The 15,892-nt window shown below is 40.3% G+C and overlaps 1 protein-coding gene across 2 annotated transcripts in view; it reads left to right on the forward strand.

The window, feature by feature from the left end:
- Positions 1–15,892, forward strand: part of grm8a (glutamate receptor, metabotropic 8a) — a 140,122-nt gene that overhangs the window by 106,847 nt on the left and 17,383 nt on the right. For both annotated transcript variants that reach the window (XM_077594351.1, XM_077594350.1), the window contains exons 7-10: positions 3,510–3,713; positions 10,448–10,587; positions 12,038–12,184; positions 14,867–15,288. In XM_077594351.1, the coding sequence (XP_077450477.1) occupies positions 3,510–3,713; positions 10,448–10,587; positions 12,038–12,184; positions 14,867–15,288 (913 nt within the window). The remainder of the gene's footprint in view (positions 1–3,509; positions 3,714–10,447; positions 10,588–12,037; positions 12,185–14,866; positions 15,289–15,892) is intronic.

A 15,892-nucleotide genomic window follows, 5' to 3' on the forward strand; every position in this document is an offset into this window, starting at 1 on the left:
TGACTACAATTTGTTACTTTCCCGGCTCGCTGGGGAAAGGTCAGAAAAGATGATTCTGTTCACATTTCACAGGGGATGTGGGAGGAAACCACAATGAATGCTTAGTCTCTTGAGATGCCAGTAATAAGACGCACCAAGTCAATTTAACTCGTTTAGAGCTATTTCGCAACAGAAAGGATTTTTAAGGCATTTTTTACATTGAACAGGTGGCCAAACATGACTTATTTCTATACATGAATATCTTAAGATAAGAGAGATTTTTTTTTAAATCTGATTTTATGATCTGTGAATTGAGTTGTTTTTGGGAGATACACATAATATGACAAGATATGAAATATAGCAAACAGTCTATTATCTTTACATTTGATCTAAATAGGAGACTATATCATATCATCATTAAAAACACATTGCAACAAATATATGGTATAAAATATAGCAAAACCGGTCTAATTTTGTGTAAAAAAGGATGTCAGTGGACATATTTACAATCTTATCTATTTATAAATACATATTATTTTACATTACACTATACTTGTATTATATCAGCATTAAAAACACATTGCAACAAAGATATGGTATAAAATAGAGCAAAACTGGTCTAATTTTTGCACATTCTGTGTCAAAAATGATGTCAATGGACATATTTACAATCTTATCTTTTTATAAATATTATTTAACATGACATGATACTTATACTATACTTGTATTATATTAGCATTAATAACACATTGCAACAAATATATGGTATAAAATAGAGCAAAAGCGGTCTCATTTTTGCAAATTCTGTGTAAAAAATGATGTTTATAAAAAGATAAGATTGTAAATATTATTTTACATGACATGATACTCATACTAAACTTGTATTATATTAGCATTAATAACACATTACTACAAATGTATGATATAAAACCTCTGAAAAATGATGTCAAGGCCTGTTTTTGTAAAGTTGAATATTTCATGATCTATCATGATTAAAAACACATTAAACTTTTATGTTGTTCCTTTAATGGAGGCTTGATGAGATTTCCGCACATTTTAATGACCGTTTCGATACGTAACATTGCTGGTCATCTTTCTTATACATCATGACTGGTCGTTTTGTTGCACTTGTATTCTGCCATGACTTTGGAAAGCCAATCTTTTGATTGGTCATCATTCTGGTCATGAAAGCCATGCGTTTTGCAGCTGAAATTCTTTCAATCGAAGCCTATTTAGCATTATTTATAGTCTATTAGTGCAATTAGCTTTGTGTCACTCGGTAACCAGCTCCAGGGCCTCTTGCTGATTTGTCGACCGGTGTTGTGGAATGCTTTGTTTTCAGACGCAATTACCGTTCTGCCGTCCGCTTTGTGACACAAATAAACCACTCGCTCATGGTACGGTTGCGAGCTCCACCCAATTTGCGGTTTTGGTGGCAACATGGCGCTCCACAGGCCGGCCACACATAAAGCCCTTAAAGATCTTTTAAAAATCGATTCTGCCATATTATTCTTGTATTGATTCGAAATCTGTCTTTACATGCGTGTTTCTGGTGGTAATAAAAAATAGGTGGATTCAATTCCACTTGCATCCACTAGTTGACAGCAGTCAGCCACTGTGCCCTGACTTGTAGTACTGTTTGGACACATCCCATATAGCAGGGGTGTCAGACTCGGGTTGGTTCGCGGGCCGCGTTAACGTCAACTCGATTTCATGTGGGCCGGACCATTTTAGATATAATATTTAGATTTTTTTTATAGATGGATTAAAAGCCCTGAATATTCAGCTTTTTATAGATCTAAAACATTGTTAATTTTAGCTTTTTTTATATATTTTTAGATTTTACAAAATGATTTTTGAACTAAAAACACAGAAAAAAAAATTGATTAAAAATGACAATTATTGATTTAAAAGGGGGAAAATCAGGAAATTGTATATACATCTATACTCTTCATTTTAATTTGATCCTAAAACAGAAAGTTGGCACTCATGATTTACTTTCGTGGGCAACACAAAATTATGCGGTGGGCCAGATTTGGCTCCCCGGGCCGCCACTTTGACACTTGCCATATAGTGCTATAAATCCTTTAAAATATGTTTTTTTTCATATATAGGGGAATTCATTGTGATGTGAATTGTACAGCCAGATATGAGGCAATACACTGCCCATGTTTTTCATTTATGCCTTTTAGTCGACTTGAATTGAATGTACAGTAATCCCTCGAATATCGCAGTTAATCGACTAGACACGTCTGCGATAAACGAAAAACCGCAAAATAGGATCACCCCCATTATGACTACCACAATACGTGGAACACTTGATTTAATCATTTTCCACTCACCGACATTAGATGCCCACTTGATTTTTAACTGGAAAAATCTAGTTATGAGTTAAACTGGATATAAAAATAAAAAAAATCCCTTGAATTAAGAGGAACAGTCTGTCACGGCCAAGTTCCAGATTCGTGTCTCAGACAAGAAAATTGCATTGATTCGGTATTTTGTCACCAAGGCCAACTTCATCAGCGTCTCCTTGTCACATTTCTTTTCAAATAAAGTCGTACTACCTTCCTTTTCTGGCAGCTAATCGAATAAAAAAGCAGTGACTGAAAGGTTACAATCTCCAAAGAAAAATGCTGCCACGAAATGTGACACCGTCATAAATTTTTCTCACGGATGACTTTTTCCCAACTGCAGTTTTTTTGTGAGCAGAATGTAGTTTCCATACAATGCCATGCATACAAACGGCCAAAGAAAAATGGCGACTGGAATCTGTTGTCTGGAGCCCGTTATTGCTTCATAGGCGGTCGTATTGATCGAAGGGCCTCCACTATTGTTCGTGCTTCTCTGCACACATGGGTAATGATTTTGCCCTCTCCCCTCTGTCAAAAAATAGAAAGTCCAATCACCAAAACGAGAGCAGTTCAGAATAGAAGGACTAGAATGACAGGATTGGCCCATTGTAGCTTGAAATTGATGCTGAGGTCAAATGTAATGACACAGAATGGAGAGCTTTTTTCGATAAGTATGCTGCTTAAATTTGTTTCTGGTGTAATGGCATTGGTGTTAACCATAGTAAGCGGACTCAGGTTACATTTGTTTTGTGCTCTAGCTCTAAATTAAACACACAAAAACGACATACCTATCAATTTCTACGTTTTTTTTTTAATCATTTGAAATTGTGTACGCCGTCTAACCACTTTTGTACAGGATTTCTTTTAAGTACGTTTTTTTTTTAAAAACAATCTCGAATCCGTCGACAAAACCTCCGTTCGACGAAACGTCTGTTCGACGAACTGTCCGTTCGGCGAAACGTCCGGGGACCAAGTGTCCGTCGACCAAGTGTCCGTCGACCAAGTGTCTGTCGACGAAACGTTACCGGTACCGTAAACGGACTCAAGGCGGTGCTTCTAAATGAAATAACACTTTATTTGTGGCCATTCCTCCCCGTTGTAATCATTCGGTGCAATTTTGCCATCCTCCGGTTTTGCAATCTGCCTCCATGCAAAATGATTTTGTTTGCATTTCAGGTTTGGAGAAGGTGGGCCGCGATTCCAGCTACGAGCAAGAGGGCAAAGTGCAGTTTGTCATGGACGCCGTGTACGCCATGGCGCACGCCTTGCACCTCATGCACCGGAAACTGTGCCACGGTTACCCGGGAATGTGCCCGCGTATGGCCAGCAGTATTGACGGCAAGGAGCTACTCGGGCACATCCGTGCCGTCAACTTTAACGGTGAGTCATCCATGGCAACCAGCCATTCTCATTTCAACTCCATTTTCGAATATGGCCACGTATCGGTGTCATTAGTGAGTTTAAACAAAACAAAGACGGATATTTAATCCTAGCCCAATATCGGCCGTTGTGATGCGCGCATATATTATCTCATAATTAGAATCCATTTGTCCCTGTGCAATATCCGTCATTATGCAACATTTTCTCCTGCCGTGTTCATAGCAGGCAGTCGATTGAAATAAATGAAAGCACAGTAATGGAATTAGAAAATAACAGGATTCCCGGCAGTTCATTTGTTTGACTGCAGCCTCGTAATTGTGCCGAAAATGTCATTGTAGCTCGTCAATACAACCCTATCTATTCTAGTTAGCAAAATATGTGGATGTCATTAATAGAAACAGAAATCTAACCCATGTCTGAGTTCACACAAGGTCATCCCGAGTTGTCTAAAAACTGTAAACTGAGCTGACGTATTCATAGTTCCAATTTCAGCCACTTTCTCACTCTGTCAATTTTAATTGGGCTCCCTCATTTCCTCCTAAATAATATCACGTCTGATATTTTTACGGATGTTTTCTTCGACCGGCTTTCTACTTTCAATGCGTCTCGCTCTGCCAACTTTTCATTTCCTGCGTCCCAGATGCATTGTTTTGCGTAGATAGATAGCTTCTGATTACTTAACAAGACACGCGGGCAGGAATTGTTATGATGCGGATTCATAAAAATAAAAAAGTCCTTCCTGGGAACTTGTATTTGGATTCTGCCGCTGTCTATCAGCAGGCACTTGATCTGCACTCTTCCGCTTAAGAGGGTGTTTTGCAGTTATTGCCAGCTTAGAGAGGCTCCGCATTCCACCTTACCCCCTTGGAAAGATGTACCACAGGTTATCACAACACCAAGTTGAGTCCCGAAAACACACTCGACCGGCAGACGCCATCTCGCCGGGCGCCAATGGTGTCGCGTTGCCACAATTAAAGCTGTTTTGATGTCGCTTTAAGATGTATAATTCACGTGAATGTCTTCAAAGTATAAATAAGTCATTGCGCACTTCCCGACACTATTTGGGGTGAAATCGAGAGGAGGTCTGTCATGTTAACTCAGTGCACTATCATTTGATGAGAGCTGTCAGCAATGCAAAGCCATTTATTTTTTATTATTTTTTTCCCCCTTCTTTGATTTGACAGTTCAGTTTTGCCTCACTATTTTCAAGTCTCAGTTTGGTTGGCAGAAAGAGCAACCTTGGTAGACCAGGCTCTGTTTTTTCCTTTGGTTAAACAGAGAGAAGACCCATGGTAGAAGTACTCCCATTATAAATAATAATAATCGGACATAGGCTTTGTCATCATCATTGACTCGACAAAAAGCCGAATTGTCATCATACCCAGAAACTGCGTATGACGAAATTAGTAGTGCTTCTCCATAAGGGGCATTTTTCCGGCAAAAGACCCAAATAAGTGATAATTTCGGACTCGTAATTTGGCATTCTGCCGTGATGGATACATCGCATCACCCCCCGAGCGGATCACTTACCTCTCACTGTCTTTCACTTACCTTCAGTCAGCCAGTAGGAGGCAGATCACCGCCCAACGTCTATTCATATTACCTCACCCCGAAGTTATTACGCAGAAAGGATTGTGTGTCGTGTTAACGGAAGTTTAGAGTCCTGATGGGTGTGGGATAAAAACTGTTCTTAAGCCTATTTGTCCGTACTTTGTGGGACCTATAGCATCTGCCAGAGGGCAGCAGCTGGAACAGATTGTGACCAGGGTGGTATGGGTCCACGATAATGTTAAAAGGGCGGAGGGCGTATTTTAACCGGGATTTTTTGGGTGACATTTCCCCAGTAAATTTCAGATCAAATTTTAGGGAATTTCCAGGCTACTTCCAGTGTTTTGCTCGATTCCTGATGATATTTTTGCCCATTTCCAAGTGAAGGCTTGGCGGTTTTGAGGTATTTTAAGCTTCCTTGTTAACGCAATGGCTGCCATGGACGATGGCGTTTTGACTGCAGGGGTCGCAAGAACGAATATGCCTGCGGTTAAAAAATGGAGCGATAAAATCCCGGTTTTACAGCCCCCGTGTGGGGGGAAAAAAATGGTCCGTGGGTTATATCCTTGCACTGACACGGAGACCCTGCATAAAAAGTGCGCCCATCCAACTCCCTACAGCACACGTGCCCCCTCCCCTCCAGTTGCCATGGCGACAGCGCCCGTACCATCGTCCGATAGCCACGTCGCCAGCGTTCGTTAGACGAAAGAGAATTCCTGCACGGCAGAAGATGGAAGCAAAATGAGACAAAAGGCCGTAATGGAATTCTCCTTGAAGCGTACGGGAAACGCCGGCCCAATCAAAGCGTCGACCGACGCGATACAAACGATTTACCCAAAGACGATTTGTGCATGGCTGTCGTCAGATGTTTCACATGCCACTTCATAAGAAATGGGTGGTGGTCTCCTCAGTTCTCCTTTTGATCATTTTATAGGATTATTATTGTTTTATCGTATTACACGTTTCTAATGAGCATGCAAATATGCTGAATCCTGACATTTTTTGCGTCATTTAAAATAACATACACAAAAGCCGTATTGGGTCATTTACCGTGTTTACCAAGTTTTCGTTTTGCATCTCATTCGGTCGGTCACCTTTGTTTTCTTCTGGGAAATGCTGATGACTCGCCAGTTGATGTTTACACACGTTCCCCAAATCCCTTTTTTTATGATATGAGATTGTGAGCGTCTAAGCCAAAAGGCAAATAGTCTATTTTCCTCCCTTCATTTTCTGATAATGTACTGTTTACATGATACAGACCAGAGCAAGTAATACCAAGAATATTTATAGAGGACTTATTTATTTAAAAAGAGGGCTCTTCAAAATGCTCATGCCATTCTTTTAGGTGAAACTGTTAATATGTTACATTAACAGATGCTTATTTTCACTGTTGTTCCCAATTTTCCTATTACTTTAATCTATAATATTGTACAATAGAGGATAACCACTACAGAAAATCAATGAATCTTATATAACTTTTACTCCTATGCAACTAATATGTTTCCTTCCCATTGATTGCGCATTCTTTGGCTAGTGTGGCTTGTGTTTTTTCCCCCTTTAATTGTACATTTTTTTGGTTAGTGCGACTTATAGTCCAAAAATACGGTAGTTGTGAATGACCTTAACAGTCCTTATTTATCGTAAAGTAAAAGTGACCAGAGGTTTTTTTCCCCTTTTAATTGTGCATTTTTTTGGTTAGTGCGACTTATAGTCCAAAAATACGGTAGTTATGAAGGACCTTAACAGTGCTTACTTATCGTAAAGTAAAAGTGAACAGAGGTTGTATCTTGAAAACCACCTGAAAGCATTTTCATACTTTTCAGTGCCGCAGTTTCGGCAATTATTATTAAGATGATCGTTCCTTTCACTTATTCGCAATAGATAGCCAATCCATTCAAAATAGATCGGACGAACAAAAGTATTGAACAGAAAGGGCAAAGGCTAAGACGCAGTGGACTTGTCAAATTGTAAAAAAATGACTTAGCCACGGACATTTTGGTACAGCACTCAAGTTTATGAGAGTGTTAAGACGAAAAGAACTTTCTTCTTGCTTTGACAGGTCACGTCTCCCGCCCGGAGACGAGATGAACCCGTCACGGGAAGTGGCTTGAGCTAATTAGGGCGCTCTGACTTTGAGGGGTGAACTCCCTACCTGGCCGTGTAATTTGGGGAGGAGGGTTCCAGGGCCAGAGGGCAAAAGAAACAGAAAGAAGGGGGTCGTGGTTGGCGGGGCAGCCAAAGGGTCTCAACCGGCTGGCGGATGATGATGATGATGATGATGATGATGATGATGACGCTAGGCTACAAATAATGACCTGAGGGAGCCGAGAGCACAGTAATGGCGGAATTTACTCGCTCGGAGATGGCGAACTTGACCGAGACCTCGTGATCTCGGGGATGGAGATTGAGCCCGGAGGACCGTGGCGACCTGACCTGGCAGAGGCGTAGGAAATAAAACCGATGGACTTAATAAGGCCCAGATAGATGGGCGACAAGAGGTGATGGAACAGCCTGTTAGGCAAACGCGCTCGATAACAACTTTGAATGGAGAAAGGCTCCTGTTAAAACGTTCTAGCTGTTTAGCCAAATTGCCACAGACAGGAATTGCTTTGACACATGACTTGATGGCTTTATGAGCCAGATGACCTTCGCAAGTGGGGAAAAAGTGCTATCGGGACTTTGCTGAGGCACGGTGACATTCAGATCGCTTTTAAATTCTGCAGGTTTTTGCCTATATGGGAGACTGCACACAGTTCCACAATAACCCAAAACTAGAAGGCTGAGAATAATAGAGAACATCTACTGGACTTTGTCAATGATACTGTCGTTGAGTACTCGAGTATAAGCCGTACCAGCCAAAGAATGCACAATGAAAGGGATAAAAATCTATATATACATACAAGTTGCACTGGAGTATAAAATGCATTTTGGGGGTGGTGTGTTTTTATTTTTAAATTCATTCAATTAATCAAACAAGAACAAACTTTATACGTTAAAGTAAGAGTAATATAGGGACCCAAAGACAAAATAAGCACCTTTTAATGTAACAAAGTTTTTTTCTTGGATAACTATGACCTAAAAAAACACAACATAAGAACCAGTTTGCGGTCAGTGATGCAAAATATAAAAGTCGTATTATAAGTCGCAGCCTCAGCTAAACTATGAAAAAGTATGATTTTTAGACCGGAAAATCTAGTAGTTGTTGTTTACCCAGGTTTCCATTCAAGGCTATTACTTCCTCGAACAATTCAACAAATATTAAAACATCTCACTGCATGCGCCATGACGATTATTTAATTCCCTACTGATTAACTGCTACGATTGTACAAGGTATTTAGTAGAGATTATTGACATATGTTTGGATAACACCAAGGAACACTTGAATGCAACACGACTCTGTTGAGGGTTTAAAATGTAAGTCGCATTTGGAAGGCCTTGAAAAAGGGTTTTTTTCCTCACCCCCAGATTGGTCTTTGAAAGAGATTGGAGGCAGTCCAGCAAAGAACTTGCTCAGCATCTGGCAGCGTTCTCATCACTACGCCAAATTGATCCCTCTTCACTAGACATTTTTTTTTGAAAGACCCCTAATTCTCCTCTGCTGGTCTTTGGGAAAGATTATCAGACAAGTCAAATTGGGAACAGCCAGAAACCATCTTAAATCGTCAAAAAGCCCACAAAGATCAGTAAAAAGAATTTAGTCCTGGCTTAAATCGCCAAAACTACTGATCATTTGAGCTCTCTTTCTCAGTTTTCTGTTATGAACCATTATTTTAGGAAGGTAACATCCTCAGATTAAGATAGTTAGACATTGTTGGACCCTTATTTAGTTGTCTGCTACTTGTTAGCCATTGTTGATGATACCTTGAGAGACTGTGCTTGTGTTCTCCTGTACTGTTAGTGGCTGCCATTGTTGCCTATTTTTTGTGCGGAACAACCAGCTTTTTTTTCTTCCCAAAAAGCTGTTATGAGTTTGCTACTAACACGGAAGGCCTGAAAATTTAGGCTTTAGGGAGAGATGCAGCAAAACAAGCAAAACAACAGCTATGTATTATTATTATTTTTTTTTTTATGTGAGTAGGAAGGGAACGAAGCAATGAAGTAAGACGAAAAGTTAAGGCGAGACATACGGGAATAGTAAAGCAAGAGTACGAGAAGGCACAAGCCGTGAAAGCTGCAGATGTTTCACTTTCCGTCACAAAAACCTGGCTTAGCTAAATAACAGTGTTGTTTACTTAGCTATTCAGGCAATAGTTCCCTCTTCTATTGTGTGGAATAAACTAAATGACATATTCATCAGGGGTGTTTATGTCGGAATGGAATATGAGCGCAAAGTGACGCGAGATTGCCAGGTACAAGCTTTCTCCACATAATGGCTCAATTCTACCTGACGCCATGTCAATTTGCACCAATTGCTGCTACTGCTTTTAAAAATCAGGCCATTATTTACATCCACCAAATGCTAAATTATCATCCTCGGGCCAAGGTAAGCACGGACAAAAGACGACAAAAAAGCCTTCCCTGGCGTTACTTAGAAACATCTCCAATAATCGGTAAAGTCAGAATGTTATTTAGAATGCACTTTCCAAGGTTGCTGCAGTAACTTATTTATTATCCGACATTTTCGATGGATGTGTTTCAGCAAACCGTAACCAAAGAGTCTCCAAAGTGAACACGGCGAGCTTAAGCTTCTTTTAATGCCTCTGAATTGTTTTGCTTTTTTATGTATCCTCAACTGCATCCCACCCTATCAATGAGTTATGGTTGCCGGCTTTTATTTCCGTAACGCGGCGCTTCCTCCACATGTACACGGTAATTGGATTTCCGTCCGTGTCCGCCGTCCAATCGGATTGTGTCTCCATAAAAGAAATGGTGAAGGAAGAGGGACAGCCGAAACAGAAGAAAACGAGAAATAAAAGCTATTGCCGCTCGGCAAAGCCCCGACGTTTAATGTACTCGGGCTTGCATTTATTCACGTTACACGACCTGAAAGCAGACAGAACCTAACAGAGGTTCTATATATATCATTTAAATCTACATTTCCTGGAAAAATCCCACTCGTGGAAGAAGCACTTTATTGAAAATCTCCCAAACGTCCTCACAAGACGGGTTTCCCCAGAATGTGACATTAAAACCCATTGCGGAGTTCTGCCTACTTCCATGCTCATTGCCATTGTCTACTTCCTCAGGAAGCGCCGGCACCCCGGTGGTTTTCAACGAGAACGGAGACGCGCCGGGACGATACGATATTTTCCAGTACCAGATCAATAACAGATCCACCGCCGAGTACAAAGTCATCGGTTCCTGGACAAATAAACTGCACCTAAAGGTGAGTATTTTTGCTAGTAGCGCATCCGAGTGAAAATAATCGAATACAAACTTAACCAAGGAGCGCAATCCACACAGGACTTCATTAAAAAAAATAAGACAGATGAGGAGACTAATGGGCAGTAAATATTTTCCACATGATGGAAGCCAAGCTGAGTGTAGTGGAACATGTTTTATCTATTCATAACAACACATTTAATAATAAAACCTGTTGGCTGCACCCAAAAAATGTAAAAAAAACTTCATTTTTGGTTGCTCTTACTGTCAAAAACTGGGATGTCAATGAATAAGCGATGGCTCACGATGAGGCAAACCGACCGAGTCTGTCAAAAGCGATCATGCGGCATAGGATTTTTCAAAAGGTTTCCAACGTACGCTCATTTGCTCTGCAGCTCACGCGCCGACACATGAGGACGTGAGGTAATTATTTTCCCAGACAGTTATATTTGCATCTCTAGAGCAAACTGCCAAACGGCGGCGGATGAGACACACACTCCAATTCTCATTTTAGCTTGGCCACTTGTAAATCGAGCTAAAATATGTCATTTAGACGCGCATTTTTTTATTCTTCTCTGGTACCGTATTTTCACGACAATACAGCGCATTATATTTTTATCCGCAGTTTCAGTAACGAGTGCTATTTCTGTATTTTAAACACACAAAGGACGCACCGTCTTTATAGATGCAGCCAGGCATGGCAAAACATACACCAACTTAAACATACACACTACACCCACACGCTAAAAACACGTTTTTAAAAAGGCAACGGAAGCAAAACTGAGTTCGGTTGTACTTTATTTAGCCATTTTACAATGTACTCACGTCATCGTCACCCACAAATCCTTCAAAGTCCTCATTTTCTGTGTCCGAATTGAACAATTGTCCAAATGAGTCATCGAAAACGCTGAGTTTTATACGTTCGTCCATGCGGCCACAATCCATTCACAAATAGTAGCTAGCTAGTAGCTAGCGTAACTATTCCAGCGCTGCCTTCCACGCTTCGTAAAGATGTGTTGATGTCGATCTCCAGGCCACAATCCATTCACAAATAGTAGCTAGCATAACTATTCCAGTGCTGCCTTCCACGCTTTGTAAAGCTGTGTTAATGTCAATGTCCAGGCCACAATCCATTGGGTGTATTGACAAAAGAACTATATATCCCAGCAGTCACTGCGGAGTACTTTTTCTACGGGGAAAATAGTAGAGTCGGGGGCTGCTTGCCGTAGTTGTGAGAGCTGTAGAGGATGGTGTACCCTATCGACTGATTTATTTTATTTTATCGTGATAACAATTTTAGTATTGGTCCATATATAAAGTGCACTGGATTATAAGGCGCCCTGTCTATTTTGGAGAACATTTAAGACTTTTATGTGCGGCTTATAGTCGTGAAAATACGGTAGATTGTTTTACAACAGTGTTTTTAAAGTAGGCTTGTCCATTATTTCCCAAAGGTTGACGCCATGCGCTGGAGGACCGGCGACCTGTCGCTGCCCGCCTCGGTATGCAGTTTGCCGTGCCGCGCCGGGGAGAGGAAGAAGGTGGTGAAAGGGGTGCCGTGCTGCTGGCACTGCGAGCGATGCGAGGGCTACAACTACCAGGTATGCACGTTCTTGCCTAAGCCAGTGTTTCCCAACCTTTTTGGAGCTGCGGCACACTTTTTGCATTGAAAAAAATCCCAATGGACACCCATATGAAAATCTTTTCATTTAAAACGATGTCGTCTTTAATAACAATAGTCATTCTCATCAAAGTTTTATCAGCAGGAATCACATAAACCTCCAAAATTGTAATTTTTCACACTGACCTAATGCAGAATTGTATGACTTTTCTCCAAATATGACTTAAATTTCCTAATATTACGCCATAAAAAAGTGCTCACACAGACTTTACGTCGCCAAAAGTGGAAATGAAACGCCTTCCGCTTCATGTTAGAGAAAAATAAGCAACAAAATGACAGTTAAACCATTTCTTGTTATAGCATGTGTCAAAGTGGCGGACGGGGGACCAAATCTGGCCCGCCACATCATTTTGTGTGGCCCGAGAAAGTAAATCATGAGTGCCGACTTTCTGTTTTAGGATCAAATTAAAATGAAGAGTATAGATGTATATTACATTTCCTGATTTTCCCACTTTTAAATCAATAATTGAATTGTTTTAATCATTTTTTTCTGTGTTTTTAGTTCAAAAATCATTTTGTAAAATCTAAAAATATATATAAAATAGCTCAAATAAACATTGTTTTAGATCTATAAAAACTGAATATTCAGGGCCTTTAATCCAGTTCATTTAATCCATTTATAAACAAAAAATCTAAATATTATATCTAAAACACATGAAATCGAGTTGACGTTAACGCGGCCCGCGAACCAACCCGAGTCTGACACCGTTGTGTTATAGTATAGTTTATAATTTATCATTTAACATATTCTGAATTTAACCTCGTCATGTTTTTAATCGCACCATTTTATGACTTTTCTCCAAATATGACTTCATTCTAATATCACGCAAAAAAATATTGTGCTCACACAGACTTTACGTCGGCAAAAGTCGATGCCCTGCAAAACAAACAACTTCCGGTTCAAGTTAAAGAAAAATAAGCAGCAAAATGACTGTTTCACAAGTTGAATCTTGCACTAGTATAATCTATATAATTTAACGTTCATCATATTTAACCCTGTAATAGTCAGATTTTGATTTATGTTAATTTTTCTCTCTGAATATGACATTATATGACTTCTTACAATTTCCCGCGGCACAGTGGTTGGGAAACACTGGCCCTAAAGTAAGAAAACGAGCCACTAAGGTGTTACTTAGTCGGGGTACAGTCAAAGGGTGAAGAAAATATCAAGAATAACAACAGCCGGGCCGGCCATTGTCGCCGATCGATACTCATTTTGCTGACACGAGAAGCGGCAAGTAGATCAATATTGCGCTGACACGTTGACTGTAGATTTGGGACTTGAGCAGCGGGACTAGCGAGGACAAAAAAACCAGCGTGCCACAATAAAGCGAGGTAGAGAATAAAAATAAATGGGCCACGTGTCGTTCTCCGATACAAGTCACTTGACGTTCGGTCGTGTTGTTCCTCATTCCTTTATTCCTCTTCGACACCGCTTATTCTTGTCAGGGCCGCGGGGTGCCGTAGCTTATCCCGTCTGATTTTGGATTTTGGACTCCACCCTAGACTGGTCGCCGTGAAGACAAAATACAGTAGGAAATCGCTTTTATCGGGGTGTCTCTCACCTAACTGGGACAGACCCCGACATCCCCGCAAGCCTGGTGAGGATAAGGCAGTGTTTCCCAACCACATTGTAATGTTTTGAGAGAAATATCCTTATATTTTGAGAATAAAATTAAACTATTACGGGATTAAAATCAAAATATAATGAACATTGAATGATAGATTGGAATATTACACGATTCAACTCGTAATAGAATGAGATTAAAGTCATTTTGTTGCTTATGTTCTGTAACGTGGACTCTTTGTGTAATGTTAGGAGATTTATGTAATATTAAGAGTAAAAAAAAGGCGTAATGTTACGAGATTTAAGTCATTTTTTACGTTAGGTGAACCAGACGTTTTTTGGTTTCAGGGGCATCAACTTTTGGCGACCTGAATATTCAGCTTTTTATAGATCTAAAACAATGTTTATTTCAGCTTTTTTTTATATTTTTAAATTTTACGAAATGATTTTTGAACTAAAAACACAGAAAAAATGTATTAAAAAATTACAATTATTGATTTAAAAGGGGGAAAATTAGAAAATTTAATATACAGCTATACTCTTCATTTTAATTTGATCCTAAAACAGAAAGTCGGCACTCATGATTTACTTTCCCGGGCCACACAAAATCATGCGGCGGGCCAGATTTGGCCCCCGGGCCGCCACTTTGACACATGTGGTCTAAAGCAAGACTGTCAGACTCAGGTTGGTTCGCGGGCCGCGTTAACGTCAACTTGGTTTCATGTGGGCTGGACCATTTTAGATATAATATTTAGATTTTTTTTTTTATAGAGGGATTAAAAGCCCTGAATATTCAGCTTTTTATAGATCTAAAACAATGTTTATTTTCGCTTTTTTATATATTTTTAGATTTTACCAAATGATTTTTGAACTAAAAACATAGAAAAATGGATAAAAAATGACAATTATTGATTTAAAAGGGTGAAAATCAGGAAATATAATATACATCCATACTCTTCATTTTAATTTGATCCTAAAACAGAAAGTCAGCAGTGGACAACACTTTCTAACTTCCGCCTTTGTCCGTGTTGTCAGGCTTCCGAGTTCACGTGCGAGCTGTGCCCGTACGAAATGCGTCCCGACGCCAACCGCACGGGTTGCGTGGCCATCCCCATCATCAAGTTGGAGTGGCACTCCCCGTGGGCCGTGGTGCCCGTTTTCCTCTCCATGCTGGGCATCATCGCCACCTCCTTTGTCATCGTCACCTTTGTGCGCTACAACGACACGCCCATCGTGCGGGCGTCGGGCCGCGAGATGAGCTACGTGCTCCTGACGGGGATCTTCTTGTGCTACGCCATCACCTTCCTGATGATCGCCGCGCCGGACGTCGGCGTCTGCTCCTTCCGTAGAATCTTCCTGGGCTTGGGAATGTGCTTCAGCTACGCGGCGCTGCTCACAAAGACCAACAGGATACACCGCATCTTCGAACAGGGGAAGAAGTCTGTAACGGCGCCCAGGTTAAGAGGCATTGTCAACTTCGGCTAATTCCCCTTATTAAGCGATAAAAAAACGTACAAATGCATTGGACAGGGTGCCAACCAGTATGCACTAAATTCAAAATGCTGTACGACGCTGACAGCTTGACTGTCTAGGGACATTGCTTGCTGATGCGCTATATTTATACAGTGGTACCTCGACATACGATCGTAATCCGTTCTGAGACTGAGATCGTATTTCGAGCTTTTCCCATTGAAATGAATTGAAAACAAATTCATTCGTTCCAACCCTCTGAAAAAACACCCAAAACAGGATATTGGATTGGAAAAAATGTTTTATTTCTTCTAATTCGGCATATATTGACAAAGTAATACATAATGAGTAGTTTAATAGTAATAAAATGTGTTTAATAGATGTAAAATTTGACACATTTTGTGGAGGGTAGAGACAACGACACACGCGGAGGCGGAGGGGGGGCGGTTCGGTTTTTTTTATCCACAGCACTCGTAAACGAACAAACAAATTTAAATTAACTTGGATAAATATATACAGACAAACTCAAACATACGTTTAATGTAACTTCACACAAAACTGAATTCTAGTTTTGTCTTAATCTTTTGTTAC

This window comes from Stigmatopora argus, chromosome 23 (genome assembly GCF_051989625.1).
Source record: "Stigmatopora argus isolate UIUO_Sarg chromosome 23, RoL_Sarg_1.0, whole genome shotgun sequence".
In the NCBI taxonomy this organism is placed as follows: Eukaryota; Metazoa; Chordata; class Actinopteri; order Syngnathiformes; family Syngnathidae; genus Stigmatopora; species Stigmatopora argus.